Below are 25,027 nucleotides of genomic sequence, written 5' to 3'. Positions count from 1 at the left end.
CCTGGCTTTCTCCGTCATCTGAAAAAATATCTGTATCTTTGTTGGGAATTGTTGGTCTTCAGAAATATGGTGCCTTGACGTTCCTTTTTCCAGCAGATTCCTGGCTCCGGTGGTTAATTCTCCAATATTCATCAAACATGCAAAAATAGATGGAATGACATAAGAATCACCTCTAAATATGAAATATATCAATGAATAACATTAAATTATGATATGAAATAGTGATGCAAATTGGACGTATGAGTGTGCATCAAGTTCGTGAGAGCTTTTTTAACCAACTATTACCATAACAAATAATAACATAAGCATATTAATGTGGAAGCATAGATAATACAATATAACATGATAAAAATACTTGGAATAGCATAAAGCTAATAGGTAGATATGGTGGACTCACTGGAAAAACTTTGGTTGAAGGTGTTGGAAAACAAGTTTTTACTTGTTGAAATTTTTGGGCTAGCAAGAGGGAGAAAGTTGACCGTCTAAATGCATGCATAAGTATCCGTAGAAATAATCAATCCATGTTAAACAAAGTAAAGTAACATTCAAAATCAAAACATGAATAAGAAATAGCTCTTGATAAAACACTTGCAAATTGATATTCATTAAAAAGCACATGAATCACGCAATTATATGTATCTTTTTGAATCAATTCAAACATCCTCTTCCCAATCTTTTTTATAGCATTCAACTTAATTCAACCCAAACTTCCAGTAGCTCTCCCATAACATAAATGAAAAGTGGTGGTCTAAAAAAAACCAAACCGAAATAAAAAAGAACATAAGGACGCTCCAAGTTTATGCGATAAATTAAATGCATTGATCGAAAATCAGAAGTTAGACGTGTGCAGACCGAGAGTATGTTGGTCCAGTGGGGTTGTCTTCACATCGCTTATGGTCTTCACCATCCTTGGATAGCTCTTGGTGCATCTCCTCTAATTTCTGTGAAAAAACATCAAAACACCGTTTTCCCATTTCTTTTCTGTGGGGTGACATTAGTAGGCACAAAACAATTGAATGTTTGCTATATGAAATCCTTAAAAAAAGCAAGAAACATGTCCAGAAAGTGTATAATATTGTATTCCTGCTCATAAACTCAATTGGATCAAAAATATTCAACTTAAAAGTTCAAAGAATGCATAAAACAAAATGGGACAGAATCTGTCCAGAAAAACAGCAGCAGCAAAATGATTTTTTTTACTCCACCTATATATGTCCTAAAATCACGAAATAATTCACGCATATAGAGGATGAAACGTTTCAACTACAGTTGCAATTTCAGCTCATTCTGAGTTACAGAATAGGAACTAAAAATCATACCGTGCACAGAATCGTGCTGGAATAAAATCTCTGAATGCAAATAGCAACTTTTTCAAACCAAAACGGGTAAAACTTGGCACTTGATTAAAAATTCCAGAACTAAAATTAAAAACTAAGTCTCTTGTTATAGCAAGAGGACACAAAGAAAATAAAAAATAAAAACAACCAGGTAGTCTCCCATAAAGCGTTTTCTTTATAGCCATGTAGCTAGGCTTACTTACTTGATGTTTATGATGGACGAAGCTCATGGGGGAGCTTGAAATTTGGTGTGTCCCTCTTCCTTGGGAAGTGTTCCATGCATTTCTTCTGTGGAAACTTAAACTTCACATTGCCTTCTTTTGAATCAATGATAGCACCTGTGGTACGAAGAAAAGGTCTTCCAAGAATAATTGGACTAGACGTTTTATTACCCATATGCATGATTAAAAAATCAACATGTACAAAGGTCATATGTTACTCTACCATAACATCACTTACTTTTCCTAAAGCATGTTTAATAGAGTCATCAGCAAGTGCAAGTTCAATAGAGCAGTTTTCAAGATTCTTCAATTCAAGTGCTTCATAAAATTCTTTAGACAAAACAGAGACACTAGATCCTAGATCTAATATAGCATGGTGTGTCTCTTTTCCAATTGTTACTAGTACTTTGGGAATCCATATATCCCCAAACTTAGGTGGTATTATAGCTTCTTGGTTGTACCTAGAAATCTTTTCTTTTAAAACATGATTAGCAATATAAGAACCAAAACCTGCTTGGTATGTGTTGATGGAAGGATTTGCAAAATTTTGTAAGATATATATTAATTCATGCAAGCTACAATTCTCTAAGTCAAGTAGTGGTTCCTTGACTTCACTAAGCATTTTAACTTCCTCAACCTGCTTCTTCTTTACCCATACTTGTATCTTAATAGGGACTTATTTCATATGTTTAGATGATAGGTTTTTCCTCAATAAATCACTAACACAAACCAACTTTTCCTAAATTTTGTTGAGGTAAACATAGACGCAGTAGGATTGCAGTAGATGAATTTATCATTGTCAAAGAAATAATTGGGATCCACAGTTCACTAGAGGTGTCTCTCCATACAGATAAATAACATGTTGGGTGAATAAATTAAAGCTGGTGAATTGACAGAATAAAAATCATAATGACAAGATGATTACTATGAGATTCGTTTGGGCATTACAACATAATACATAGACCGTAATCCAACTGCGTCTATGACTAATAATCCACCTTCCGGTTATCGTCCGAACCCCTTCCAGTATTAAGTTGCAAGCAACAAATTATCGCATTAAGCAATTTGTGTAAAGTAAAAAATAAAATTACCCTTGGATAAAAAATTGTTGTTTTCTCCCTAGTAGCAACAACACATCTACAATCTTAGAAGTTATTGTCACTCTTCCAGAAAACTAGAGGCATTAACCTACTATCGAGCATAAATACTCCCTCTTGGAATGACAAGCATTTACTTGGCCAGAGCAACTACTAGCAACGGAGAGCATGCAAGATCACAAATAACATATGACAATTATATATAATCGATCTCAACATAGTATTAAATATTCATCGGATCCCAGCAAACACAACATGTAGCATTACATAAGGATGATTTTGATCATGTTAGGCAGCTCACAAGATCTAAACATAAGGCACAAATTGGAGAAGACAACCATCTAGCTACTGCTATGGACCCATAGTCCAAAGATGAACTACTCATGCACCACTTCGGAGGCAGGAAGGCATGGCGATGTAGAGGCCTCTGGTGATGATCTCCACCTTCGGCAGGGTGCCGGGAAGAGCTTCAGAACCCTCCCGAGCTAGGGTCTGCGATGGTGGCCGCGATGGAACTTTTCGTGGATGAAGGCTCGGGTGTTTAGGTTTTTCCCGAGATCGTGAATAAATAGGCGGAAGAGCGAGGTCGGTGGATGCCAGGGGGCCCACACCACCCCTTGGCGCGGGCCCAGGCCTGGCTGCACCAAGGCATGGTCTGGCCGCCCTGCGCCTCCTCTTCGTCTCCCCTCTGGACCCTGTCTTCGTTACGGTGAAATATTGACTTCGGCTTTTGTTTCGTCCAATTCCGAGAATATTTCCTGTACAACTTTTTTGAAATACAAAATAGCAGAAAACAGGGAACTGGCACTATGGCATCTTGTTAATAGGTTAGTGCCGGAAAATGTATAGAAGTGCAACAAAGTGTAAGCAAAACATGTATGAATTTGTGAAAAACAAGTATGGAGCATCAAAAATTATAGATACATTTGCAACGTATCAAGTGGTTATGGAGCTTGCCATCTCCGGAGTGGAGGAAAAGCTAACCATAAGGGAAAGACCTTTGTCCTTCGTTGTATTGGCTTGGAGAAGAAGGTGAGCCTTCGTGCCGTTCGGGAGACCTTCGTGGTAGCCCGCATCTCTCCAACGTGACGTACCTCACCTTTTGTGGGGGAAGACGGGAATACATCTTCGTCTCCGCGTGCCTTAGTTATCTCTATACCCGAGTTTACTTTCCTTGTGATAGCCATCGTGTTTGATGTACTTATATCTTGCTATCTCTTGTGTTACATATATCTTGTGCCTATCTTGTTTAGCTTGAGTTGTTGTTGTTGCACTTAGTTGAGCCTAGCATATTTAGGTTTTGTGCTTGTAAAATAAACGTTAGTTTAATTCCGCATTCTTACAAGCCAAATCCGCCATAATTTTTAAAACGCCTATTCACCCCTCCTCTAGGCAACATCTCGTCCTTTCAATTGGTATCAGAGCAAGGTCTATCCTTTTTTAGACTTCACCACCTTAACAGTAAATATATTGGTTCGTAGTATAGTGCCCAATGACACATTTATATTTGATGGTACAAATAATTATCCTTTGTGGAGAAATAGCATGCTTTGTCATCTTCGGACCTTGTGTCCAAACATAGAGCAATTTCTAGATGTAAGTTTTTCTCCTTTGATGGATCCTCGAAATCTATCTTTAGAGGAAGATACAAATTTACATCTTGAAGCTCAAGTATCTAATGAGTTTGCATCCTCTTTGTGCGCAAAGGTTCATTTGATGCTAGTGATACTTGGAAAATGATAGTATTCTCATGAGATGTGGATCTTGCTTGGAAAAGTCTATGGTGTGCCCACTTCTCATGAGGGTGATTGTTCTTCTGAGGAACTCTCTTCTCCTTCATATCATGAAGAGCTCCAAGTTGTTTCTACCTCCGGCCGCGATGAGTTTTCATCTTCATCCACTTCACCAACATGTTGCAAGACACAAGGTAATGATATGGTGAGTGGTGATGAAATTGTAATGTTGATAGTGTGCTCACTATTGGTGATCCTTCTTATCTATCCCATTGCGATGTTTCATAAACACAACTTGCAATAGATATTTCACACATTCTTGTGTTAAAGGTCCTTGCATATCTCCTAATATTTGCTTGATTAATTTTTGTGATGATATGCTTATTTCTAGTTGTGGCCATGATCAAAATTCCTCTATTTCCTCTAGTTGTTGTATGACTAATCATGTATAGGAAATTAAGAGAAAGTTGGGTCACGTCATTGGGGAGGAAATTTCTAGAAAAAGAAAGAATTCTATCATCAAGAGAAAGACGTCCTATGAATTCCATGAGTATGGCCATCTTCAAAATATTGCCCTACTCTTGATTGTGAAGTTTCCCCCTTCCAAATGTATCATCATCATTCCCCACTACCCACATGTGTCTTACGGCAAAGGGATCAAAGGTATCTCCTACTTTGACTTCCATCACCTCCTCTAGTGATGATGATGATAATGATAATAATGAAGAATATAATGTCTTGTTGCGTGAGATGGGATTTGTGTATGCTTCTCTTCGTGGTAATAAAGAAACTCGTGCTAGTCTCGAACACTCTATGGAAACCATGAATAAATACAAGAAAACCATAGAGGAGTTGGAGTCCCATGTTGAAAACGGAAGAATGAGATTCAATCTCCTTAAGCAAGAGCTTGCCGATGAGAAGCACACTACTTTTCTCCTCACACAAAAATAATTTAATCCTTTGAGCTTGAAAAAGAAAATCTAATTGATAATGCTTGTGCTACTAACTCTACTTCTTGTGAAGCATCTACCTTAGAAGAGAATGTTAAGCTAAGGGCTCAACTTGAGTTGCTAACTAGCAATTATAGGAAATTGGAAGAAAGTCATGAAAAGCTCTCGGGCTTTCATAATGATCTTCTAATCTCCTATGATGGCCTAAAGTTAGCTCATGAGGCAAGTATCACTAAGGTAACATCTTGTGAGACTCATGTGGACATTAGCACTACTTCTACTCGAAATACTATATTGACATGTGCTAGTCCTTGTAATCCATCTAGTCAAACTATTGATACATCTTGTGTTGGATTACTTGCTTTGCCTTGTTGCTCTACCAATGAAGGTTCTACTTCCTCTACTACTTGTATTTCTACTAACCATGTAGAGGAAATAAAAGAGCTCGAGGCACAAGTCTTTTCTTTGAAGAAAAACTTGGAAAAGCGTTATGAAGGGCAATCCGCACTTGACAATATGTTGAGTGTGCAACAATTATAAGAGTGGACTTGAATTTAACTTCAATAAGAAAAACAAGTCCAATAGCAAGAGCAACAAAAAAAAGGCCTAGAACAAGTCAAGAATCCAGCCAAAATTATTTGCTTCAAGTGCAAGGTTGAAAGACAAAAACAAATAAGAAAACATAAAGTATAAAATGCAGAAAAAAGAAAGACAAAACCATACCTTAAATGGACTGGCCGACCAGCAACCCGCACGTGTCACGGCCATACACGATGGTTAAGGCATCAAAATGGGAATCCGCTGCACAAAAGTAGATTGCATCTTCTTCATCGCTATGGGTTGTAGGCTTGTAGCTAGCTGTCTTCTTATGTTTATTTTTTAGAGCACGCGAAAACGTGCATTATTTTATAGAAGAAAGAAACAAATTTACAAGAATTTGTCCATAATGTGAATACAAAAATACCACATCATCTAGAGTGGCTTCAATCTCACATCACGCACACCTACACCTCGTACAAGATCCTGCTCACCAATCTTTCAACTGAAAACTGCCTTCTAGTGTCAGCAAAGGCCCATGCATTTCGGTTTCTGATCATGTTCCTTGTTTGTTCAATGTTGTTGGAAGTTGTTGAAAGTCATGTCATAACACGCTTCGAGACAGGGACGGAGCTGCCTTGAGGCTGCTGGTGTTATAAAAAATACAAATTCATTCACTAATTAGTACTGTATTAGCTAGTCTTGATTTACATCGGACGAAGTACTAAGTACTCTCTCTTAATTGTATCTAGATATGTTTGTGGTGTGTAGATACGTCCGTATAAAAAAGGTTAAGGAGGTTATTTTAGAACGCGTCAAAAAACCGAGACCCTGGAAGCATTTGAGAATGGGAGGCCATAAAAATGTAGCCAGGCATTGCAGCAGCGCCCAAGTTTGAGCAGCTGGCGTGCTATTTTTTTTTTTTTTTTTTTTTTTTTTTTTTTTGAGACCCCTCGATCTGTGTTACAGCTGTAGTATCTGAACTTATGCACTAACTCAACACCACACTCACACCACACACACGCACACCACTAGTGCACAAGTTAGACTCTAGAACTATACACACAGCACACATAATTTGAGTGTCCCTAGGAGCTAGTAGTTGTGGCACATATGTGTGGAGGGGATTTTATTTGGGACTCAGAGCCCCGGTGAGACATCCCAGAAAATTCGGCCACCAACGGGACTCGAACCTGGGACGGGCTGGCCGGCCACTGCCGCGCACAGCCACTGCGCTGCGTGCTCTTTTGGACGAAGAAGAAGCGACAGATCGACGAGACGAGTGACCTAAATTAATGCGGCGTGAGTTAATTAAGCGCCTCACATGCAGCTGAGACGAGGACATGAGGTGAAAGCTCGCTATCAGGGGCGCGGCCTAATCGCGTCAAGCCGTGCAGATACTGCACCACAGCACAGTGCCGTTTTTTTTTAGGACGGTGCCATTATATACTCCTGCGACACGTACGGTGCCACAGTGCCATATATCTGGTGCACACACCGGCCCATATAGCTCGCTCGGCCGGCGCCTTACTCCAACCCCCTCTCAGCTCTCACCAAACACTTGTGTCACGAGAGGAAAGAAAGATCGTTGTTCCCAACGAGACTGTTGATCGGCCGACCCATCAATGTCGTCACTGATCAGCAAGTACCTGCCGTGGCTGCTGGTGTTGTTGCTGCGCGGCGGCGTGGCGGCGGCGGACGGGAAGAAGAAGGTGCCGGCGATCATCGTGTTCGGCGACTCGTCGGTGGACACGGGCAACAACAACTTCATCCCGACGATCGCGCGGAGCAACTTCTGGCCGTACGGGCGCGACTTCGCCGACGGGCTCCCCACGGGCCGCTTCTCCAACGGCCGCCTGGCGACGGACTTCATCTCGGAGGCGTTCGGCCTGCCGCGCACCATCCCGGCGTACCTCGACACGAACCTCACCATCGACGACCTGGCCACGGGGGTCTCCTTCGCGTCGGCCTCCACCGGCCTGGACAACGCCACCGCCGGCATCATGTCCGTGATCAGCATCGCGGAGCAGCTGGGCTACTTCAGGGAGTACAGGGAGCGGCTGCGGCTGTCGAAGCTGGGCGAGGCCGGTGCGGAGGAGGTCGTCGGCGAGGCGCTCTACATCTGGAGCATCGGCACCAACGACTTCATCGAGAACTACTACAACCTGCCGCAGCGGCGGATGCAGTACGCGACGGCGGCGGAGTACGGGGCGTACCTGCTGGGCCTGGTGGAGGCGGCCGTCCGTGAGGTGCACGCGCTCGGCGGCCGGAAGATGGACTTCACGGGGCTCACCCCCATGGGCTGCCTCCCCGCCGAGCGGCTGGGCAACCGCGACGACCCGGGCCAGTGCAACGAGGAGTACAACGCCGTGGCTCGGAGCTTCAACGGCAGGCTGCGGGGGGAGCTGGTGCCGAAGCTCAACCGGGAGCTCCCCGGCCTGCGCCTCGTCTACGCCGACACCTACGACCTGTTCGACGCCGTCGTCAGGAAGCCCGGCGCCTACGGTACGTGCTGCGCCTGTGCATGCAGATCCAGAGGTCGATCTCAGTCAGTCAGTGAGTAGCTAGGGTGCATTAATATTCACATCGTTCGATCGTTTCGAGTAAATGGTGCACTGCAGCACCGCAACGAAATGCACGGCATGGGCGCCACATGCCCTGTCCCTGCATCATGCAACCCCTGCTGCACGCACAGTAGCCGCCTCATGCATGCATTAACGTTCTTCAGACTTTTTCTTGGCCCCCTCTACATTTCAGCCGGCCGCCATGCTCAATCGAACTTGCCATGCATAGGCATAAGTATCCCTTTCGCTTTCAGTAGCACTCCAGATTTATTTTTTTCAGAAAAGAGAAGGTGCAAGTTATAGGCATCAACAGACAATAGTACCTGAAAAGTGAGCATCCAAGATTGCATACACCCCATTCTTCTTCTGTCGATAACGGATGAGAACATTCCTGACATTTTGTTTTTTTCCAGATGTATAACATGGTAACTCTAAGACTAGTCATAATAATAGTAAGTATCGTACGCTATTATTATGCATATGATACTAGTTTATGATACTACCTCTACAATATATAATATCATAAGATAGTATCCAGGGGCGGAGCTGGAACCAATGTTTCCCTGATGCATCTTCAAGTCCGCAGCCTTTGCTAGCTGCATTTTTCTTTCCCTCATGCACCTTTCTCTAGCTAACCTGATGCACTTCAGTCATTGAGCTCACAAATACTAGACAAAAGAATCTTGGACCCTGATGCAGTGCATCAGGGTAAGCTCAAAGAGCTCTGCCCCTGATAGTATCATGGTTTTATCATATTTAACATTTTGCAGAATCTAAATATAAATTTGTGTACATGATCTTATTATTAGTTGGTATGTCATATCAGATTTCTATCAACATAGTATGCTTGATATCACTTATAATATTTTTGTTATGGCTAGTCTAAAGTAGTTATGTGACTTCTGTTAATTTTAATTTGTGATGGCGGCGTCGCAGGTTTTGAGAACGCTGAGAGGGGGTGCTGCGGGACTGGGCTGTTCGAGGCCGGCTACTTCTGCGGCTTGGGCACCTCGATGCAGCTCTGTGGGAACGCTAACAAGTACGTCTTCTTCGACGCGATCCATCCCACTGAGAGGATGTACAGTATCCTCGCCGATACAGTCATGAACACCACGCTGCATGTGTTCCTCTGAATACTATTTAGTTTTCGCAAACTGCATATTAATTTGATTGGACGATGGATGTGCATATGTGCTACTACTATACTACGAAACAAGTGACAACATGTTACACTAATCCAGGGCGATCGTGCAAGCATGGTTACTTACAAGGCTAGCTATCTGGATTTGTTCGAATGTAAATGTAAGCTTTTGTTAGTTTTTTCGTCTTATAAACGGAGGGGTTTTCTTCATATTGCCTTCTGGAAGAGCTTGCAGGCCAACGAGACCTGTCATTTGCAGGCAACAACCGCTTGGATGTCTCTCGTGCTTAAAACACCCTTAAGCCATGTTAGCCTTTTTTTTTTTGAGAAATATAGTACAAACGCAGACGCTCACATACACGCGCATACACTCACCCCTATGAACGCACACACATCCTACCCCTATGAGCATCTCTGGAAGACTGAGCCGACAGATTGGATCTTGAAATTGACGAAGTCACCACAGGCGTCTCGCTGTCGACGAGAACGTTGCCTCCCACTGAATGAATATTCCGTCTTTTATGAGACACATAGATGTCAAACCTGGGGTTTGAACTCTGGTGGGCTGGGGATACAACTATCCTCCTAACCACCAGGTTGGCATTTTTGGGAAAGGAGCTAGAGGTTGAGACCCCATCTTGTGCATCGAAGAGATACATACAGTGTTACACCAACAATCAAGGCCAGGCTGACAAATTCCGGGGCCCTGTGCAAAATTACAACTAGGGCCATATCTCACAAAAATAAAACTAACTGGATAGATGACCTTTGTTGTTCTATCGGTTCACCAGTGGTCAGTCTATCGTTCATCGGTTGAACATAACAGCTGCGTTGATAACTACTCCCTTATGTTCCAATGAATAAGACATCCTCATTTTCATGTTTTTAACCAAAATTTCCTTGAAATATATAAATACTGATGGCACGAAATTAGCATCATTGTAAATTGTTTTAAATATGAATCTAACGATACTAATTACGTAAAATATCATCAAGATTTTCTTCCTCAATTTTTTCAGCCAAAGTTTGTCTTGAAATGTGTGTGCGCTTTATTTATCGAAATGAAGGTAGTAAAAAGTAAATTATTTTTAGTAGCGTAATAGAGAAATTTAGCAGTTAACTGCTCAAAAAAAGTACAACTTCCTTTGAAATACCGCTGAACTGCCTAGACGTGTGTTCGAATCCACTCCATCACGCATTTATTTCCATCGCTAACGAAGTTTGAGGGTTAACGCGCGACATGGAGTCCAGGCCGAAGAGGCAGCCTCGCTGATGGGCCTTTCACTGGCCAAAACATACACAAGGCCTAGTCAAAATTTGGAAATTTGGGGCCCTCAAGAATTTGGGGCCCTGTGCGAGTGGCGCAGGCCGCACACCTGCCCCGCCCGGGTCTGCCAACAATGCTACACCTACATACTCAAACTTACGAAATCACGACACGGGATTACGTGGAGAAAATCCAGGGGATCATGGCCTATAAATTACCATTACGAGCTAACGTGGAGCCACCGGGTTGGAGAATAGCGAGCAATGCTACATCTACGGACCCTTTCTACAAAAAAGTCTTACGGGCAACCACCTCAAGGCAGATTAGTACGTGCTCCACAATTTCAGGAAGGGAAAAAATCAGGACCAAACAGCAGCCACCACGTCAGCCCGTAAGGTAATTTTGTAGGATAGTTTCCGTAGGTCTAGGATTATTGGAGAATAGCCAGGGGATTACGTGGAGAAAAGCCAGGGGATCATGGCCCTATAATTACGGGACGTCAAAAAAACTGAACCAACCCGGTGGCTCCACATCAGCCTGTAAGGGCATGTGCAATGATTGATAAGACCGTCTTCTTTTAACTGTGCCATGTAATCTAGATATGACAGTAAAACATGATGTACAATGGGTTATTTTTTAGTCTTATCTTTAGTAACTAAACATCATAAATATGTGGTGAGACAGATTAGCTAAGAGATCATCTCTCTTAGCTAAGAGAAGGCAAAGTCTTTTTTTGACTTTCTCTTTTCTCCACGTCAGCATTTATCATACGTGGTATTGCTAAGATATCACCATTGTACATGCCCTAACGTTTTTCCGTAACAAACCTGCCCGTAAGTCTAGCATTCTATAGAGACAAGTATGGGCGAAATCACCGTTTCCACTGGTTAGACCCATTCGGGTGCATGGGTCGGAGGTTGCACACTCGGGGAAAGGTAATGCTAGACTTACGGGAAATCTTGTTACGGGGAAGGGCTACAGACTGACGTGGGTTCACTCGGTTAGTTCAGACTTTTTTTACGCGCCGTGATTTTAGGGACCTGATCCACTGGCTTCTCTCACGTGATTCTGTATGAATGAGTCTGTAGGTGTAGCATTACTGCTCGGGGAATCTAGTGATAGGGTGTGTTCCACTGTTCTTTAAGTCCCTAGGCTGGTCATAGTGGGGAGTAAGGGCATCTCCAGCGGCGCGACACATTTTATTATCCACGAGCGTCCGTTTTCGTCGCGCCGTAGACGCTAAAATGTCCGTTTTTTGTCCGCGCATCCGTTTGCGTCTGGGGGTGGCTCCAGTGGGGCCGACACATTTTTTTCTTATTTTTTCTCTCTTCTCCATTTAAACATAGTTCCAAATATTATATATTGGAAACATGATTTTACACAAGCTAATACATAGTTTGGAACATGGTTTACACAAACTAATACATAGTTTGAACCATGGTTGACACAAATAAAACATTGGAAAATGAGGAAACCAGTTGTGTTGATTTCTGTATGTTCGCTGCCAAGAAAGAACATTCGAGGGCACACCCAGTCACCCAAACTGGAAAATCCAGCTAGTAACGGTGGCCCTGTTGGTTCTTCCGAGGAAGAACATCCAGAAACCTTGATCGACTACTGGCTTCGTCTGGCCCGTAGCCATATTCGCTGCAAAGAAAGAACACTCTAAGATCTAACTATCGGTGTCCGAGCCAGATTCGCCGGTGTGGTAGTGCCTGCGGCACGCTGTGTCGTCAAACACCTTGACGATCATCTCGCCATCACCCTCGTAGAGGAAGGTGAGCTGGCAGCCGGGCTCGAGCCCGAGGTCGCGGGCGAACTTGTCCCACCCCGTGTGCAGGTACATCTTGCCCTGCCCGTCGAACAAGACCTCCACATTCCACCGGCAGAAGTTGTAGCTGGCCTCCCGTAGCTGCAACTGCGCCGGCTCGACGCCATCGACGAACTCGGCGAACTTTTCTGGGAGCCGCTTGATGCCAAGTGGATCGTCGTCGATGCGGAGGAGGAACTCGAAGCAGCGGTCCACCTGCGAAGACGAGGAGGGCGCAGGCGACAGCGACCATGGTGTCGTAGCTGCTCCACTACGGCGTCCCCTGCCCCGGCCACAGCCCCGGGGGAGCCCAGGGCCGTGGCCTCGACCGCCTCGCTGGCCACCAGGTCCTGCCATGGACTTCCTCGCGGGTCTGGCTGCGTCGCAGGAAGAGCTAGGCGGCCCTACAGCGGAGCTTGTGGCGGCTAGGATTTGCTTGGAGGAGTGGATGAAGAAGAAGAAGGTGCGTCCTCTTTATGTAGGCCGGAGGCAGGAGGGCCGCGGGACTTGTGGCGTCACCATTAACTTTGTTGGCGGAGGTGGGCGGCGGCCGCTCGGCAGCCGAGACATTGACATTAACGTGACACAGACTGCCGAAGCGACGCAGCGGCGCCAGTCGCTGGCGCGACTGAGAAGACGCATCGACGCAGGGTCGCTGCTAGGCGGGCCCGACGAAACATTCGCCAGACGCGAGCAGACACTTTCGGCGTCCGCGCAGCGTCCGCAGAGACGCATACGAGACACATATTTGGGCCAGGTTTGCGTTGCCGTAGATGGCCCGGTCAATTTGCGTCGCCCCGCTGGAGGACATGCATTGTGTCATTTATTATGTTGTACACTCATCTTGCTTTGGGGTTGTGTGATGTTATGATAACATAGCTAGTTACCACCTCACTCTTTTTTCATTTATTGACATGCCATGGGTCACCAAAACTTCTTGAGATGTGTGATGTTACTAGCTATGTTACTTCCACTATGAGCAGTCTTAGAGACCGGGCGCCATTATTTCCATCACACCTCCCTCCCTCTCTTCCTCTCTCTGCCCTTTTATTAAATTATTCACCAAGAGCCTAGAAGAAAATATATTGATTAACCCAAGCCACCTGGCGATAAACGCAACACCTACACACTGATGAAGGGCCTGGCCACAAATGTCACATGAATACTTGCAGCGAATTTCTGATAAGATCATCCGCTAAGATCTTGTATGTCCTCTGGGAAGAATGGACAGAATCAAAGAAGACATACTTGTCAGCATCCTGACAAGTGAACGCCGCGTCCATGCCGCAGAGGACCGACGTCTCGATAGCCCCCGTGCCGCAGCAGCCCTGCGCAACTTCCTCGAAGCCGTACGCCGACGGGTTGGCAATGATGTCGTACGGCACGTCGTAGACATCTGCGTACACCACCCGCGCGCCTCCCCCGAACTCGCCGCCGAGCCTGCCCATGGCGGCCCGGATCTCGGCGTTGTACATCAGCGCCACCCGGTTGTACTCCTCGTTGCATTCCCCCGGAGCGTCGTGGTTCATCGTCCTCATCGCCGGTACGCACCCGAAGGGCGGGATTCCACCGAACATGATCTTGCGTGCGCCGAGCTCGTGGACGTCGCGGACGGCGGCTTCGGCGAGGCCGACCAGGTAGCTGATGTACTCTTCCGGCGTGTACTCCGCGGCGCGGAGAGGCATGAAGAAGTAGTTCACCATGAAGTCGTTTGTGCCGATGCTGAAGACGTAGAGCGCCTCGGAGATGATCTCGTCGGCCACGGCGTCGCCCTTGGCCAGCTTCAGCCTCTCCTTGTATTCATTGAAGTACTCCAGCTGCTGACTTAGGGTTATCACTGACTGAAATTGATTAAGTCAGGGATTAAGGTCCTCAAAGTTATTAGTCCAGCGGATGATAACGAAATCAGCTTCATGCATAAAAGCCAAAATATGATATCAAAAGAATCTGTTGAATACACCCAAATTTACTCGTTCTATTCGAGAGACGTATGTAAGGCATTTGGGAATTTAAGCCTAACTTTGTTTGTGAATTCCAGAGAAAAAATATGAGTCATATGCCAACATAAAAGCGTACCATTGGATTAATAATATTCGAGCAAAGGTGTCAATGGTATAACTTTTATGACATATGATATGACACATATCGTTGTAGCCAAATCTGTGATGAAAATTAGGATCAAATTTCGATGGGCCATACATACTTACAATGGGTGAGTATATATCCATAGAAGTAAAAAACTAAAGAAAAATAGGATGCAGAGACGATCACATGGCATTTATAAAAAAAAAATATAACATGACGAAGGTCATGTTCGTTGAAATATAACAGTCTTTGAAAGCGAGTAACTATGCGCATGTTTGTGGCTATCTAGCAAAAAGCACGAGGGATAACGGTCTTGTCTATGGATACGTGCAAACCAAGCATGAACATTTTAGTCAACACGGCGTGAACATTTCATATTAACTATATGGACAAACAAACATAAAATATCAAGCTATAAATCTTTTTAAAAAGTGTATATGTTCTACTAACATGGGCTATCCCCATTTTAATTTTTAAAACAGAATTATATTCCAATATTCATACAAAAAAAAAGAATGCTGTCCGTGGGCTAATGAGCCGAACCAACCATGGCCCATGCACGTATAAGAATCTAAGATGTCATGGGCTGCGTCAAATAGGACCCCCAAAACCTACTGAAAATTTGTAGCGTTTAGGGTCCAATTTCAAACATATCACCACACGAACTATTATTAACGACATGAATGGTACTACAAAAGACCCATTGTACCTTTGTAATTCCAATAACTATCTATGTGCTGGCTATTTGGAACATATCAAACTACCCTTTATCAAGCAAATGCATATTTTAAGTTTACAAGACCATTCTTTTCTTTAACTAAGATATAGCATATAGTATACAATGTACGTACTCCCTCACCTCAAACAAGTGTACTTCTCTAGATTCAAAATTTGTCTAAAAAAAGTGTACATCTACTCTAGGCAGTTGATTAATGTACTTAGCTCCTCGTAATCACTCCCCAACTCCATTCTCCAATCTCCAATCTTCATTCTTCTTCTTCAATTAATAGAATGGAGACTCGTAAAAGATAGAACTAAGTTGTATATTCATAGTTGTGCACTTATTCGACTTATTCTCGGAGGAATGAAGTATATGCTAAAAGAAATGTGGCGTACTGCATAGTACTCTGTATTCTATTAAAATCGAAGAAACACATCAGCTTCAGTTTTTTTAGCATAGTATAGTTTTGTCATGACGCACAAAACCGCATAAGAAAATGATTTAATAGGCATTGATAGCGATTACATGTTTGCTTGGTTGCTTTATTTAATTGCTCGTTCACTGAATACGGTCGTTATCCTTCCTAGAATGATATATACTCCTTCCGTCTCGGTTTAACAGGCACGCACGTAGTTTAAGAAATTACTTTGTCTATTATTTTGGTCAATAAAATATAAAATTTATGCCATAAAATTTATATTTTGTTGACCAAATTAATGGTCAAATTTTATCTTAAATTGTGTGTGTGTGTGCGTCTGTTAAACCGAGATGGCGGAAGTATGTCAGTTGTTGATAATTTTAATGAAACCTACACGTTCTGCATTGGTTTAACAGGCACAACTACATGTAGATATACAATGTTCAAATCCAGTCGAAGAACAAACGAATTTGATATCATGGTATGATGAATCTTAAAATATACAAGAATCATTAATAGTATGAGTTTTGGCTACACCATTTTAACCATATATAAAAAATCTAGGGAGAGAAGGCACAGCTGTCATAGATAGAAATTGAAATTTCCAAGAGGTCTATAACCCCTTTGAATCCGGGACTGGTTACGAAAAGCTGCTGCTATCGACCTGTTGAATGGTAAGCTTTTCTACAAATTTTGTGAAGCACATGCACCACACTAGTAGCCCCTCCACTCACATTTGCCTCGCTTTCTGAATCAAAGTCCAAAAATTTGCAAAGTTTGAAAAACAATAGAAGAAAAAATATCAAGATGTGATGAACATCATTGCATATATTTCTAATATGCAATTTCCGAAGATTAAATGTGTAACTGCAAGAAGAAATAAACAAGTGATTTCTGCACAACGACAAAAGAGATTAACTTTAAAAAAACCGAATGCAGTAGGGAAAGCTTCTACAGCTATTTTGTTTTGAAAATAATAAGAACCCAAATCTTCGTTCATTGGATCTTGAACCTGGGTGGCTGCATCCAGAGTTCTTAGCATAGAACAACCACTTTCTCGCTATAGTTCAAGAAAACTACCACTTTTCAAAATTTTGACAAAAATCTGTAACTATTCAACATTTTTTTGTAATATGAACTAATTGAACAGTGATTACAAATTGACAGCGAATATGACATGCAGGACCCACCTAAAGGGATGACGTGGCAAAATTCTGAGCAATTTCCTAAAAAAAAAATATATAAATATATAAAAAGGAAAAGAAATAAAAAAAATCTGGCCCCTGTCGGAAGTCGCTGCCATTGTTCGCCGGTGCTGGTCTGTGCTGGTGGTTGTGCCCGATGATGTGCCACATGTTCGTGCTTGCCACCGCGCTAGGCCGTGGTCGCTGCCACGCGCCCGTGCTCTCCACCGCCGCGCCAGGACGTGTGTTGCTGTCGCACCGAGCCTGGCCGTGCTTCTCCCTGTGCGCTCGAGCCCATAGCCAAGTCGTGCTCGCCGACGACAGGGGACAGTAGGCGGGAGGGAGGGGAGGCATGGCAGTGCTCCGGCCAAGGGGAGGGAGGGCGCTGAAGGAGTGACGGAGATGGGGCGGCGGTAGGGGTGGGTGGGCTGAGGTTTATTTCCTCTTTTTTCTTTTAGATATTTATATTTTTTAATTGGGTTGACAAATGGGTTTTAGTCCATGTCAGCAAAATTGGTCCAGGTGGGCTCCGCTAGTCAGAGTTGTTGTCAATTCACGGTTTAGTTTGAGATTAGTGCACATTGCAAAAAAAAATTGCTCAATAGTTGCGGATTTTTATCAAAATTTTAAAAAGTGGTATTTTTCCTTACTATAGCGAAAAAGTGGTAGTTTGATGCTACGAACTCATGCATCCATTTTCCTAACCAAGTGATCTAGACTCGCGTCTTAAAAGATCAACTAATTGTAAAGGTGGAAAAGGGAATTGGCTGAAATCATACAAACAAAGGCAACCGGTGGGACAAGTGTTCCAATTTCCAAATGACTTGTATCCAGCAAATCCGGAGAAAATACTATTTGGACGTTCACCCCTCCACCAGAAAATGATTCTCTGGCATGCAGACAGGGTACCAGATTGCTGGAGAGTAAATGAGTGCTGAGTAGCTAGCTTACCGCGACCTTGGCCGTCAGAGCGTCCATCCCGGTGCCCCCCGAAGCGAAATTCACGCCGGTGGCGAGCTGGTCGATGGTGTAACTGCCGTCGAGGTAGGCGGGCACGGAGGACCCCAGCCCGAGTGCTTCCGACAGGAAGTCGGTGACGAGTCGGCCGTTGCTGAACCGGCCGGTGGGGACGCCGCCGTCGAAGTCGCGCCCATACGGCGGGAAGTTGCCCCTAGCTATGGTGGGGATGTAATTGTTGTTGCCGGCGTCCACCGTCGAGTCCCCGAACACGATGATCGCCGGGACCTTCCCGGCCGTCGCCGTGCAGCTGGATGACAGCAATAGGTATATCAAGCAGGTCGTCAGTGCCCAGCGTTGCACGCCGTGTGAGGACATCTTTCGATAGTGGCGTTGCACGCCGTGTGAGGACATCTTTCGATACTGCTACCTGCCTGCACAGGACACTCCGTGGTTTGCGTTTGAGTAGATATATATACTGTCGTGCGGAGTTCTATTTTCCTGTCCTAGTCTTACTGGGTACTCTCTTTTCCAGTTCACGCGCACAAACGGGCTTTAGACGACGGTTAGTTCAAGTCCAAATCAACATTTTAATGTCCACCCATTGAATTGGAGATGTTGATTCTGCACATGCATATTTCCCTGCAGATGTGCTGAGGTCTTGCCTCCGATGCAGCAAAATGTACGAGCATCAGTCGAGCTGGGATTTTTGGCCATGCATGCCAACGTTGTACACAGGATCAAGAGATGATGAGCGGAGTAAGCGTCATAGTGTCCCTTTTACACAGAGATTTTCATGCGTGTGTTGTGTTCGAACGCACACAAAAATCCTGCGCAAGCAGATCTATTTATAATTCATGTATGGTGGGGTAAACATTCACACTGCACTCATAACATACGGATAGTTCCATCGAACGAGGGACTGCGGCACCCGGATGTGCCCTCTTTCTGAAAAAATGAAATCGGAACTTTGAATTTAAAAAATTTACGTACTTTATGTAAATAAATATATATATGCTTTCCGTACTTTTTTTCTTGCAAAGTTTCAATATAAAAAATCCGTTGTATTTTGAGGTACAGAGAAAAAACAAAAAAAAATTGCTATGTATAGGCATAAAAAGATCGTGTTTTCCCCCCGAAATCGGTTTATTTTATGTAAATATATAGTGTATTTTTCAACAAAAGATTATCGTACATAGTTGATGTGTACACCTACTTTTATATTTTTTGGTTGATTTTTTTAGGACTAGAAAAACCGTTTTGAAATTTTCAAAAAAAAAAAGCACACTGCTGTGGGGTGCTACTGCGGGTTTTCGTAGTTTCATCATTCTTTTTGGTATCAGATAAGCACCTTCTCAAGATACTACCTCCCGCTCGTCCTCCTCCACCATTTCCGGCACAACACCTCTGCGTGTTTATCTCCCATGGAGAAACCAGGCATTTGGTTATTTTATTTTTTGATTTCCCCACTGAGATATTTTTATTAATTTTCAAAAAAAGAGTATATACAAAAGAAGGAGTTGCTAGAGATTAGCAAACAACCTCTATCTACAGGTTCCAATCCTAAAATAAAAGAAAGCAACAAAAGGTTGGATGTTACCGAAATCTCTCACCATAGAACTTCCTGGTGGCTTTATGCAAAAGGAGAGACAATTAATCCTTCAGCTTCTTCCTGCATCTGTATAGGTTTGGAGGAATACCTATGAAAATGAAATCATTACGTGTAGTCCAAATCGACTATGATAATCTCCATGAAAAAAGGTTCCTTAATAGAAATCTTCAGACTATGTATGAAGCTCTGAATATCAGTTTGCTGAGGTGGAACCCAGGTAGGGCATAAGTACTCCCAACAGGCATTTGGTTATCATCTCTAGCGTGAACGTAATAGACGCCGGCATCCACGTCTTCACAGATAAACATACCCCTACACCTTGTCACTACAGGAATCGCGACATATGCCGACGGCCGGCAACCCTCGGCGTACCACCGCCTCGCCCTCGGCGTTCGGTACGCCGACGGGGACCCTCGGCGTAGCTCCTCGGGGAAGGTCCGCCTCGGCAGAAGCCACGTGGCCCTCGGCGTATCGGCGACCGTCGGCGTAGAACGCGAGGGCCGAGGGCGAGGCCCACCCGTCGGCGTACTAGCCCTCGGCGTAGCACGCTAACGGGCGACGTCGAGCTGACGGCCGTTATTGCTACGCCGAGGGGGCGGCCGTCGGCGTACGCTGCCACGCGGCGCGAGCTGGCGAGCCTTGGCGCACACTACGCCGAGCGGGCGGCCGTCGGCATACGAGGGCCACGCGGCGCGATCTGGCGAGCCATGGCGCATGCTACGCCGAGCGGGTGGCCGTCGGCGTAGGGGAGACCATTTGGTCCATGTCGACGCTACCCCGAGGGGATAGCCGTCGGCGTAGCTGTCTAGTTTTCCCAGATTTTTGCTGTTTCGGCGACGCTGCAGGTTTGCACAGTTAAATAGCACATAAATACACAAATATTTCACAAAAACTTCACAGGAACCTCACGTGAAGTGCAAATAGACATAACATGAAGTGCATGAAGTGCAAATAGGTACAAATCTCTCATAACATTGCATACATAGTGTCATAGTGTCGATAAGAGATACATGAGACAACTAGAGGAGCTCGTCGCCGCTAAACACCGGCCCGGGCCGACGCGCTGCTGCAGTAGAAGCTGCGGAAGAACCACCGGGAGAAGAATCGGGAGTAGCACCGGGAGAAGGACCACCATGATGAACCGGTGTCATCTCCCTCCCACCACCCTCGTTCGTGGAATATCCCGATCCCTACACACATGTTCCCTAGATGTTAGCAACTTGCGAGGCAAAGGAAAGCCGTAGTATTCGGTTTGGTGAAGAACTTACCGTTGTTCTCCCATAGTATGTCGCAGCGAAACTTTCCTTCGATGGCATGTTTGGCGACAGCCCCGGAAAGGGAGGAATCGGCCCTAAATCCACTGTCTGTCCAGTTTGATTGGCCACCATCGACGCCTGCAAGATAGTTTACATGTCAGTTTTTGCAGGAATGAAGCATCAAACTAGGGGAAAGTGGGACTTGTCATCATTTGCGAAAAAAAGGTTGGAACTTACATGTACATATGCCATGTACTCCTGGAACTGCTGCTGCTGCCGGTTAAAGGCCACCTGATATTCTTGATGAGCGGCCACGTAGGCCGCCTCGAAGTCAGGCTACAATTTCACAAATTCATATCTTGTTAGCACTTAGCAATGTATGAACGAAAGTCGGAAAGAGGATGGAAATGAGGGAAACTTACGTCGTATGCGAGTTGCCGAGGCCGGCGACGAGGCGGGAGAGGGGGGCTGTCCTTGGTGAGGCCCGCCTTGAGACGCGTGAAGGTCGTGGTGAGCTTATGCTTGACGACCTTGTTAAGCATCTTGAGACGGCCATGCGGCAACCCTCCGGACAACAGGACCAACGACTCCTCGTCGATCTCCGCGCTCATGGGGTCATCCACCTCCGGGTGACGATGCCTCACCATCGCGCAGTAGTTCTCGGCGTTCTCGGCGTAGGTGCCAAAGTACTCAGGGAGCGAGGGCTGAGGCTGCGAGAGATCAGGCCTCTTAAGCCGCATCCTGTTGTATACCTCGACGTCAGAAATATCCTCCTCGGGTCCTAACTCGGCCCTCTGCACCGAGAAAGGAAATGTTGTGAGTATCAACTTCGAACCTGATGGAAAATGAAATGTATACATACCATCTTCCCCTTGTAGCGCTCGTAGCTGAGGTTTCCCCAGCAGTGTGTGCCACCGTCGCCTCGGTTCTCCGCGTTCCGCCTCGCCACGGCTGCAAAGTCCTCGTCCAGCCTGAGCCACCTCGTCCTAACCAACTCCTCCCATGCATCGGCATGCGGCTCGGCCCACTCGGGGATAACCTGAAAATGCAATACTCAACTCAATATAATGCAATTGCAACTTAGTAGCAATGTAGAATCTCATTGACATTTTACTCACCGACATGTAGTCCACCACCGCCGTCACGTACTCGGCCTTAGCACGGTGACCGACAATGTCCAGCTTATGGACCCTCTCGCCTCTCTGTGCCCAGAAGTGACTAGTGGACGTGATCCTTTGGTTGTACCACACCTGCGGTGTCAACCTCTCACAAGTCACCCGCAAAGTCATCTGCGCCGTCTCCTCAAACTTGGTCGCCACACGATAAAAACACTTCAATCATGCAAAAAAACAATTGTGAGAGTCATGAGTTAGCACATTGGGGTCATCAAATATGAACGAAGCTCGAGAAAATATGTCTTACGCAAAACTTTCTCATCACGGCCTCAGCAGCCGTCAGGAAGCCTATGCTAGGGGCACTCTCATAGTCCGCCCAAGTAATGGCTAGCTTCTTCTCACCAGCGGGGACCGTGCCGAGGGGATAGTACTTGCCCGGCCAGAACTTCCTAAGCAAAGCTCCAATCATGCTACTAGGCAGGCGCCCCTTGGCTCCCGAAGGAAATGTCCAATTGCTGCACATGAAAATCAAACATTAGTACATGCTAAATTATGTATGACCAAAATGAAAGTACATGTTTGAAATTGAAAAATTAGTACGCTTACTCAGGGCCAGAAGGAATAATAAGGAGCTTCGCCTCATGGGTCTTAGGCTCCTTCCTCTCGTCGGGGACTCTCGCTTCCCCACGAAGTTCAGTTGCTTCGGCCGCCCCTCCTCCTCCGGAGTCTCGAACCCGTGGCTAGAGTCCTCCTCGGCTCTAGACTCCGTCTCCGCCTCCTCTCTAGACGGCCCCTCCAAAAAAAACCTGGAAGCGACGTCGCCTGAAGCCGAGGGTGGTGGCTCAAAGTCCGCTCCTCCCCAGCCACCTCCACCTCCAGCTCCACCACCTCGTCCCCGTCCTCGTCCTCGTCCTCCTCCTCCTCCCGCGCCGTCCTCGTAACGCGGATTGCAACGTGGTGCCCTCTCACTCCTTCTAACATTGGTCTTGCGCTGTTGCATCTTCTTAAGCAAGCTCGAGGAGTCCTCCTTGCCGCTGCTCATATTGTTCAATCACCTGCATTGAGAAAGAGAAAACAATTAAGAAGCATGTTGAAAAATATATAAATAGTAAGCACGTCGACATTGTCCTTTACCAACCTTGCCACCGGGACATTGGAATAGTTGAAGCTTGGGGTCATTCATGGGCACGTTGACATTGTAACGAGAGACCGGGTTATGCAGAGTGGGAACTTCATCAGGATAGTACGTTGTTGCGGCATCTGCCATCTCCCGAAGGCACGTTGCCTCAGCTATGCATGCTTCAATCTTGGCTTTGTTTCCGGTTATCTTCCGAATATACTTGAACTCTCTCTCAATACAAAACTGCCACCGAAACTTCACTGGGCCACCCAAGAGTGCCTCGTTTGCGAGGTGCACAATGAGATGTGCCATCGGAGTAAAGAAGCCTAGCAGAAAGATCATCTCCAAATTGCATAGCAACTCCGACACTTGAACTTGCAGCTTCTCAATAACCATAGGACATATCTGCTTAGCACAGAGCGTGCGGAAGAAATGGCTCAACTCCGCGAGCACTCGCCATATTTTCTCGGGGAGATACCCTCGAAGCATCACCGGCATCAGCCGCTCAATTCATATATGATAGTCGTGACTCTTGAGCCTGGTGACTTTTCCCGTCGAAAGATTGACTCCCTTGCTCATATTTGAACAATAACCATCAGGGAACATCACGACGTATTTTAACCACTTGAATGCCGCCTTCTTTTGGATGGAATCAAGGCAGAAGTCGGCGTGCGGCTTGAACCAATTCTTTCGACGGCAAGTAAGACGCTGCATGTGTAATTTCTTCCTATCACAGAGCTTCTCAACATCGACTCTAGCCTTGACATTATCCTTTGACTTCCCGGGAATGTTTAGGCATGTGTGAAATAAGGACTCCGCGGCATTCTTTACGGTGTGCATCACATCGATGTTATGGGGAAGTTCGAGGTCCTTGTAATACTCGAGCTTCGTTAAGGCTGCCTCGTGAGTCCAGTTGTGCGTTACACCATATCCCTCAAATTGATGGCCAGCTTCCGATGCCGCTGGCACGAGAGCACGTAGCTCGGCATCAACAGCTATACCATCGAACTTTGGCACCTCTGTTACTTCATGCACAACTTTGCCTTTCTTGAAGTTCTTTTTGTCTTCTCTGAACGGATGCCTCCTTTTGAGGTACTGCCGATTCGTGTCAAACGCAACATACTTGCGACCCTTATTTAGCCAAAGGAACTCAAGTCGATGCCTGCACACTGGGCATGGCCATTTACCAGCTGTACACCATCCGCATGTTAGGGCGTACCCGGGCATGTCATGCATGGTATACTGCAACCAAACTTTCATGTAGAAGTTTGTCTTCGATGCTCGGTCGTACATCAACGTCCCGTGATGCCAAGAGTGGTTCAAATCATCCACAATCGGCTGCATGTAGGCACTCAAGTTCTTCCCTGGGTAATCGGGCCCTGGAATGATCAGCGAAAGAAACATGGTCTTCCTCGTCATTAGGACTCCGGGAGGGAGATTGAGCGGAATTACAAACACGGGCCAACAACTGTAACTGGCAGTCGACATACCATATGGATTGAAGCCATCTGTAGCTATCGCAATTCTGACTTTCCGAGCATCTGCTGCCCTATGGGGGTATTTTCTATCAAAGTTCTTCCATGCATTGCCATCAGATGGATGTCCCATCTTCGTCCGCCCTGATTGTCCTTTATTCGAGTCCCCATCTTGTGCCACATCATCTGTTTGGCGGTCTCCTCGGTCAAGTAAAGCCGCTGGATTTTTTTATGAATGGGAGATACCGAAGAATTGACTTTGCGATCTTTGACTGCCTCACCTGACCATCCTTTCCCGTTACCTCTTCATACCTAGAGGCCTTACAAATGGGACAGTACTTGTCCTCCGCAAACTGTTTCCAGAAGAGAACGCAGCCTTTTGGACAACAGTCTATCCTTTGATAATCCATGTTGAGCGCCGACATGA

General features: G+C 45.3%; 2 protein-coding genes across 2 annotated transcripts; one reads left to right on the top strand and one right to left on the bottom strand.

Annotated features, from left to right (window-relative positions):
* Positions 1-7,353: 7,353 nt before the first annotated feature.
* LOC127300338 (GDSL esterase/lipase At2g42990) lies at positions 7,354-9,790 on the top strand. Its single transcript, XM_051330437.2, has 2 exons — positions 7,354-8,380; positions 9,376-9,790. The coding sequence occupies exons 1-2, from the start codon at positions 7,501-7,503 to the stop codon at positions 9,570-9,572; spliced, it is 1,077 nt and encodes a 358-aa protein (XP_051186397.1). The 5' UTR covers positions 7,354-7,500; the 3' UTR covers positions 9,573-9,790.
* A 3,897-nt stretch (positions 9,791-13,687) lies between these two features.
* LOC127300337 (GDSL esterase/lipase At2g04570) lies at positions 13,688-18,453 on the bottom strand. Its single transcript, XM_051330436.1, has 2 exons — positions 18,017-18,453; positions 13,688-14,498 (listed from the first exon to the last, which is right to left on the bottom strand). The coding sequence occupies exons 1-2, from the start codon at positions 18,434-18,436 to the stop codon at positions 13,812-13,814; spliced, it is 1,107 nt and encodes a 368-aa protein (XP_051186396.1). The 5' UTR covers positions 18,437-18,453; the 3' UTR covers positions 13,688-13,811.
* Positions 18,454-25,027: the final 6,574 nt, after the last annotated feature.

Source organism: Lolium perenne, chromosome 5 (genome assembly GCF_019359855.2).
Source record: "Lolium perenne isolate Kyuss_39 chromosome 5, Kyuss_2.0, whole genome shotgun sequence".
Taxonomy (NCBI): domain Eukaryota; kingdom Viridiplantae; phylum Streptophyta; class Magnoliopsida; order Poales; family Poaceae; genus Lolium; species Lolium perenne.
The sequence above is the reverse complement of the archived record's forward strand: the minus strand, read 5'-3'. Positions and strand labels throughout refer to the sequence as shown.